General features: G+C 44.9%; 1 protein-coding gene across 1 annotated transcript in view; it reads right to left on the reverse strand.

Moving 5' to 3' along the window:
* Positions 1-8172, reverse strand: part of CPA6 (carboxypeptidase A6) — a 279926-nt gene extending 271754 nt beyond the window's left edge. The window contains exon 1 of the mRNA XM_003797251.2: positions 7790-8172. Coding sequence (XP_003797299.1) covers positions 7790-7905 — 116 coding nt within the window. The 5' untranslated portion in view covers positions 7906-8172. The remainder of the gene's footprint in view (positions 1-7789) is intronic.
* Between the last annotated feature and the right edge of the window lie 330 nt (positions 8173-8502).

An 8502-nucleotide genomic window follows, 5' to 3' on the forward strand; every position in this document is an offset into this window, starting at 1 on the left:
TAATGCCACGGCACTCTGCCCAGGGGGACAGCTTGAGGCTCTGTCTCAAAAAAAAAAAAAAAGAAATCAGAACTGTGTGTTGAGGGACTCAAGGCATGTCAATGCCTCCCCTCCCCACGCAGCCTTACTCCTACTAGAAGAAATCTCTTCTATGGTAGTTTATCTATACTTAATTGTTCTGGTTTTCTAGACTTGACCAAATTTTCACCTGTAGTCCTTTGAACCAATATATAGAGTGGATATAAAGTTCTTAAATTGCACATAAACTTTATGTCTACCCTGTATTTATTCTCTGTATCTTGAAACCCTTAACCTAATTTCTACTTGTTCTTTATGACTGAAATCAGGGCCATGTTCTTTTAGTACTAGTCCTTTAAAAGAAAAAAAGGATTAAATACCTTGCGTAGTTAATAAACCGCTCAAATTCCTGTTTGTCCTTTAAGACTCATCTTATTCAAGTATTCTTTTTAGACCTTCACTCCACCCTTCCGTCTGGATTAAGTGACCTTCCCCTGCATTCACTGGGCACCAAGAGTTTCCTCTGGAAGCACAAGGATCCCAGGGTGGAATTGTTTACCTGTCTGAGTTACTCATTACGCAGTGCACCTGGGCTGCGCTTTGATCTCTGTAGTTCCAGATTAGCAGCAGGCAGACACCCTACAGATATTGATAGATATAAAATGAAAGTCTCCCTTATTAAACACTTCCCAGTCTTGCCAAATTACTTTCCTTCATCCCCAACAGCTCTAGAGAATAGGAAAGGAAAAAAGACGTCTGGATTCACCACAAGTGGTGGTGTCAATTGTGAAGTGGGCTCATCTGGCCTGGGTTTAGCCTTAACTCCATCCTTAGCTCTTCAAGTCCTTTTATCCTTATGGACTTCTGCTTCCTTATTTATTCAACAAGGGGATTGGGTTAATCTAGGGCATTTTGGCCTCTCCAGTTCTGACATTCTATGACTTAAAAAAAATCATCATTTATAGAATAGAAATTCATACTTTTAATTAACTGAAAGTCCTAAGTTTTAAAATCCTAGTAGAAGGGATTAATCTTTCAGGAGAACCAACTGGTGGTAACTGCTGGGTATCAGTGTGACCACTGAGAGAGAGAGACTGCTGTTATCTCTGGCAGGTTCCCCGAGATCTGGCCCCCTCGTCAAAGACATACTTCACAGCCTTCCTTGCGGTGAAGGCCATCTACTGACTTCTGACCAGTAGGAAGTGAGGTTTGAACTTCTGGATGGTGGCCTTAAAGAAAAGGAAAATGACCTTTCTTTTCCATTGCCCTGGTGGCTGGACTCAGTGATAGAAGACTCCTGAGGGAGTTGAAAGTTATGCACAGCAGAGCTGCCAAGCAGCAGGAGCCTGGTTCTCTAGCGCTACCTACTACCCACAGCTGTTCTGGATTTTTACACGGGAGAGAAATTAATTTCTTTTGAAAGGTATGAGATTCTTTGTTATAGCAAAACCAGACAAAAGCAGAAACAGCCCTACCCAATATCTGTAGTATCCTTACTAAAAATATATAATATAGTAAGAAAATATTATTTTCAAAGTACACTGAAAACTGAAAGAAGGAACAAAGATGCTTGTTTTGTTGAAGAAAACCACTTAGAAGTTTGCGTCAACCTTTAATAAAATAATCTTAGAGGAAATTAATGACACTAAAGATTCTAAAGCTCCCTATTCTGTGTCTGCTTTATTATAACGAAGCTAATGCCTAGAGGCAGGCTGAAACTTTTATTTAGCAAAGCAAATTCTAATCCAATAAACCAGTTATCTACTGATTGATCATTATGAAAACAAGCCACCAAAAGAGCTTTCATTTTCTGTTCAGTAATTCCATTTACAAAGGTAGAAAAAACATACAATGATTTTGTTAGCCAGCACAGTAGAGGCCGGGAAGTTATGAAACATTTACATCCTTTGCTGCTTTTCAAGAGGTGGAAGTGATTTTGCTTAATGTTATTACCCAGTAAGTACTTTGGTGCCATAACATAAAGGATCCATTATCAGAGTGCGCTCCATGGAGAAGGGAGCCCAGAAGTGTTTGAAATGCCCCTTCTCCCCCTTGCTCAGTGGGCAGGGAGAGCATTGGTCCCCCAGAGCATCATCCACCTGTGAGTGCAGGTCAGAGGACAGCGATAGCCCTGTACATCTTTAACAAGGAAAGCAGGGGCCCCAACACCAGAACACACCGCAAGGAAGACAGCTTTGGGTATAATGAGCTGATAAACAATCAGCACTTAGGGGTTGTACTCGGAGCTGATGCGTAAGGAAAGCTAAATATATTCTACCATTAACAGGTGGCAAGAGCTATGAGGAGGTCTCAGAAGGAGACCTGGGACCTGATTAACGGAGAACAATTCCATAACCCACACACTGACTTGAAGGGGAAAGGTTCAAAACCAACCACATATCCTTTACAGCTCCTCGTGCCCCCGTTTACAGAGCACACATCTTAGCCTGTCGTCTGGAGCTGAAGTGGCACCTGCTTTGCTCATTACCGTGCTGTGATGCTGACACTCTCTACTTCTCTGACCTGACCACATTGGGGGGTCAGGGCTCAGGATGAGTGAAACAGAGGCAGGGAAACCAGAATCAGAATTCTGAAGGGCCTTGAAAGCCAGGCAGAATATTCTGGATTTGATAGTGTTAACAACAGGAAGCCAGTGTAGGCTTTGAGCAAAGGAGTAACAAGATAAAAGCCTCATATGAAAAAGAACTAGAGAAAGGGAAATCTGTCAGGAGAAAATGACCTTAACCCAGACTGAGACTTAAAGACAAAAATTCCTGGATATGGCTGGTGGCCACCACAAGAGGACAGATGAAATACTTTTTATAAGAATAGAAGAAACTAGAGATAAATTGTTCTCTGGGAATTGAACAAGAAGGTCACTTGAAGACATGGAGTAAAACTCTTCAAGGAAGCAAACATACTGAAGAATAGAAAGGCTGAACCCGGCTCTGTGCCCATAGCACCGTGGGCACGGTCCCAGACATATACACTGGGGCTGGCAGGTTAGAAAACCCCACCTGGGCCAGCTAAACAACAATGGCAACTGAAACAAAAAAAATAGTCGGGCATTGTGGCGGGCACCTGTAGTCCCAGCTACTCGGGAGGCTGAGGCAAGAGAATCGCTGAAGCCCAAGAGTTTGAGGTTGCTGTGAGCTGTGAAGCCATAGCACTCTACCAAGGTGACATAGTGAGACTCTATCTCAAAAAAAAAAAAAAATAGCTGAACCCACAATTTCAGACTGAGAGGGGACACTGCCAATGACCACACCAGGACAGCTGGTGCAAACTGGGACAGTCCCTGACAATTCTGGGCCAGTGCTATACAAATGGGAACATGAGGCCATCCTGTCAAAAATAGGCTTAAGCAGCAATGTAGATGACAAGTCCGATCCACACGACCCCTCTGATCACTGTGCTCTGGCCCAAGATTTCTCAAAGTTCAGGGAATTCAAATAAAGCCAGCATCAGGAGATGAAGGGATAAAACCCCGCTGTTGAGAGGGGATCACCAGGGAGGGAAGGTGGCAAACAAGCACCACATCCCTGAGGTTGAACTTCTCTAACGAGTCACTGTGTTTCTCATGGTTCTTTTCAATATGCCACGTCCTGACTTGGGGCCTCTTTGCTTACAGGATTCGAGGACCAAACTACATTTTAAAAATTCCTTACTTCCCTTAAGTCTATTTCCCTGAATGTCCATGTCCTGTCCCCATAAGCGGGGCCATAGGTACAGCCTGGGCACTGCTCATTAACACACACCAGCTAGTTAGAGGGTTGGAACCAGCCCAGCTCTCACCTCTGGAATGGGGGGGAAGTCTGCCGCCTCAGAGCTACTCCCACAGAAAGAACAGAGAAGGGAAAGAATCTTCCCTGGGATGGGAGAGGCATCTTGAAAAAATGCAGGGCTGGGTGAGGAAGACAGAGTCCTTGGGAACTCAGCAAGCAGACCTTAAGAACCCAAGAAGCAGCCATGATGGTGGGGAGACTAGTCTCTTCATATCCACAGCCCAGCTGTGGCAGGGCTGGGTGCTCAGCCTTGGCAGGCTCGAGAAGGGGTTTCTCTCTATCCCTCTTGAATCTGAGCTCTCCTATCAGTCCAAAGAGGCTGTTCATCCCATCCAGCACCAATACCTTGTACACTAACTTTCTGTGTGGGCTATTTCTCTACTAAAGTGTGAGCTACCAGAGGGCATTCATTCTGTTGGTCAGTGTTCCGGCACACGATGCACATTCAGATATGCTTGTTGAATGAATGACTGCACACGCCCATGGCCACTTCCTGTGCCTTTTTGTGTATGTGACAATCTAAAATTCTTTCATCATCTGTCTTCTATCCCTTATGGGCCCTGCTTTTTGAATGATTCACCACCAGTGACTCATCATCACCGTAGAGAATGTGACCAAGATTAAACTTCCCATTTTACCTACATAATCTACTCCTTTTCATTATTGTTCTGAAAATATCTGTTCTAAAAACAAGATTCAATCTTCAGTTTTTCTTAAAAGCAATTTATATTCTATGCCTCAACAAATGGCAGATAGAGAAGTAGGGTCTGTGGAGTCCTGCAGAGCTAAGTGAGAATCCCACCTGCATCCTTGCTTGTGACCTTGGGTTAGCTTGCTGTGAACAGGGACTAAAAGGTTGGGACCTCCTTTAGATTATTTGTAAAATGAGGATACCAACTGCACAAAGTTACTAATAAAATTAACATTTTTATAGATATTCATTTTAAGTATTGATAAGTATTAGCTATTTTATCACCCCATTAGGTATTAACTAAATGCCTAGAACCATGCAATAGCAAAGCGGCACCCGTATTATTGCTTTAATCCTTCCAACAACTTAGTAAGGAAGGTTCTAATACTACCTCCATTGTCCCAGATAAAGAAACTGAGGCTTAGAGAGGTTAAGGAAGTTGCCTACGGGAACAGAGTTACTGAGTGTAGGAATGTAGAAATTGAAACCCAGGCAGTTCAACTTCAGACTTGTGCTACATTGACTGGCGTGGAAACAGTTCTGTGTAAGTACTTTTCAAAAATCATAGCCATCTTAACTCTACCCTGTTGCCAGAATTTATTTTTTTACTGTTTTAGATTTCTCTTTTACCTTTACTAAGAAAACAAAGGTCTACCCTAATTTCCTGTGATGCAAAAGATCCTTGTTTTTGTTTTTTTGTTTGTTTTGTCCTCAACATCACAATATAATAAATAACTAGGTTTGCTTTGAGGGAAACAAAGAGGTGAGGGAGAAACAGAGAACATAGAGTGAAATGTGCTGGCAGAGGAGTCTAAGTCCCTGACTGACGTTGAAATGTTTGACGACTTGGCCTGTGCCCCTGCAGTCCTCTGACATTAGAGTATCCATAAATACTAAAGCCACCTTATTTTCCCCGCTTTGCTTCTTTCCTTTTCTATGCAGTTTTAAATCTTACTTGTGGATGTGTAATTTAATATAGTTATCCCCAGACAAAAAGGTATCAGCTTTTGTCATTAGATTTTCCTTGTCTATAAATTCATTTTCTGAGACCCTTAAAACTGGCCATTTCCTAAGCATCTGGTACACAACTGGCACTATCCAACTGTGGCTAGTTTATGTGTAAAGAGGACCGAGCTCATTAGCTGCTCTCAGGAGGCAGGCTGGGCTGCTCCCAGTGTTCTTTGATTTACACTCAGTGTCCTAATCATATTACAAGTGATAATTACATATTATTAGATTCAGCCAAGACCTACAAAATTATAAGAATGCAAGAAATTGGTCTTCCCCATAATTATTCACAAGCCCCCCCCAGTTGTATTAAGGGATAAAAATGAGGTAGATCAGAATGATAACTTTGGACAGGCAAAGCTGGTCAAATAGAATGTGAAATCCTGTTATTCCATGGCTTCCCATCAGATTCTTATTCACTGGAAGCATAAACTTGCAGAATGTAGCCTCTGAAAAAATAAAGACAAACACTTCCAAAGCTGAGGAGCAGCTCCATCTTTGGTGATGAGAGAATGACATGTCCAATGAAGGCAAAGATGCCCCATTTTCAGTGGTGAGGACACTTAGAAATATTTCTAGCTGTAAAGGAGCTCCAGGCACCTGTTGGTGGACAGGTGAGCCTGGCTTCTCCAGCTTCTTCTCATTGTTTCTTTTATTTTCTTTCCATTGTTCAGACATTCTGGGATTAACTTATTAAGTGGCAGCAAAGAGAAAATGGCAATTATTACTTTCACTGCTGAGCAACAGAGAAGGTAGTGCCACTTCCTCCAGAAGGCTCCCAGTCACTGCGAGTTCCACACAGAAAACGGTGCTGCCAGTGGCCTCATTTCCTTGGCAGGGTGGCACTTGGGGACGCATGCCTGCTCAGCTACAGCAGCTGGGTAACTTATACTAGAGTGCCACACCGGAATGATGATGGAAAGAGCGACTGCTGAGCAGGGGAGCAAGGTCCTAGGTCACACCAGCCTGCGATACCTGTTTATCTTATGACCTGATATCAGCCAAGAGAGGTAGAATTAACTCTTCTACAGCTTGTGGCTGCACCATCAACCTTGAAACACGGGCTCCTATCCCCAAATCTCTAAAGAGGTTGACAAGGATATAAAGGACATAAAGCCAAGGATATATTCCAGGATATAAAGCCCTGATCTTGCATGTCCAGGAGACCAAAAAACAGCCCTCAGATGTTCACTCTTTTCCGTCCTCCCAGAAACACTGGGGTGGAAAAATTGGGGATAGTATTACCGTCTGTATCCTTTGCTTCTCCTCACTACCACCTCATCCTGCTCCCCTAAAACTGAGGGCAGGACTGGAATATGTCCCCTGTGAGCATTGCATTCATGGGAACCCGAAAGGCAGCGCCAAGATACTTTGAGGGAGAGAAAGAGAAACACTTCTCTTTTCTACTTACAAATTCTACTTTACACCATTCCTAAAAAGAACAACTTTAAGACTCTGGGCACTACTGAAGGATATATTTAAGGTTCTTCCAGCTCTAAAAGGCAGGCATGCCATACTCTCCAGATTCAAAGGAGGACCCCCTGCAAATGTGAGCAAATAGCGTGCTGTCTATACCACAGCAAGTGTCAGGATAATAAGAACTTGCATAGTAAGTAACACACTGCTTTATACCCAGCCCCATGCCTCAGTAAGGAAGGCTTATAGAACTCTCGCTAACCCACAGGGCAGGAAAATCTGATTGTTTTTCCCCTTCTATGTTTTTCCCTCAGAAAAGTACCTGTAATTTTACAGCTGGCTACTTTTATTCTGCTTATTTTGAGTGGAGTCATTTGCATTGCCCAGATCTGAAACTCTTTCTGATAATCGCTCTGCAGGTGAACTGGTACACATAAAAATCATGAAGCTCAGCTCTTCCATTAGTCACTGGTGAATTTCAACCCACTGCTCCTGCGTACAACTCTAAAGGAGAGGCGTTAGTGCTCAGGTCATAATTCACGTGGTAGAACAGCGTCACCGAGCATCGACCAAGGCAAATACTGCAAACGCTGGCCAGGGCTACTGCTGAGACAGAGTCCCATTCAAACCTGGGTGCACTACTGCGATGCGTGCAGTATAAAAGTATGGAAAGCCAGACTTGTGCCCACCACGGTCTCTCAGTGGGCAAAAGCAAAGACCCAGGAGCCGTGTGTGCAGTTTACATGGGGAGCAGGAAAGTGCAGATTCACAGAGACCACAAATCAGAAAAAGTGAGGCACAACTCAGGAGCAAACCGACACCCCCTGAGCCAAATCAGAGCCGTGCAGGGCTTGAGAGCCTCTCCACTTACCCAGCATAGCGGTTGTTATAGAGGTGGCTGTGCCCTGGCTGCAGAATCTTCAAAAAGAGCCAGCAGAGAGGCAGGAGAGCAGCTGTCGGGCCCCTGCGCTTCCCCGGGCACTTCATAACGTCTGTGAGAGGCGCTGAAAGTGGCTTAAGCAGCCACCCGGGGAGGCTGGAGGTGGCTCACAGCACCCCCTACACACCGCACGCCTCCTCTGGAAGGGGGTGGGGGAGAAGGGCTGGGAGTGAGCAGAATGTGACACTTCTTTCCAGCCACAAGGAAAAAAAAGTTTAGGCAGCCGAGGAAGGAAAGTTGCTATTGAGACCCGGTCTTGGGAGAAGTAGCGGCGGCAGCAGCGGCAGCAGCCCGGCCCAGCAGCGGAGCTGATCCTGAATCAGGCTCCCCCGGCAGGGGCTGGGCCTCCCCCGGGGCTGACTCGTGGAGGGGTTCGCTGGGTGCTGCTTCCTTTGGGTGCCCCCTCTTTGCTTTGCCAGGGTGGAGCCCCTAACCTTTTTGTCAGCCTGTCTTTCTCTGCTACCTTCTGCAGCGTGAGGACCCTATCCTAATTGCAAATGATCTGTCTGCGGATGAGCTAACCAGCTGGCGTAGAACATTCGGAGCTCCATGCTTTGATCTCCCAGGAAAGCTTTCTGCACGTGTTCCACGAAATGAGATGCACAGTGAGCAGCCTGGGGACCGTGCTCAGGGGCGAGGGGCGG

This window comes from Otolemur garnettii, unplaced genomic scaffold (assembly GCF_000181295.1).
Source record: "Otolemur garnettii isolate 467f Iridium unplaced genomic scaffold, OtoGar3 scaffold00113, whole genome shotgun sequence".
NCBI lineage: Eukaryota > Metazoa > Chordata > Mammalia > Primates > Galagidae > Otolemur > Otolemur garnettii.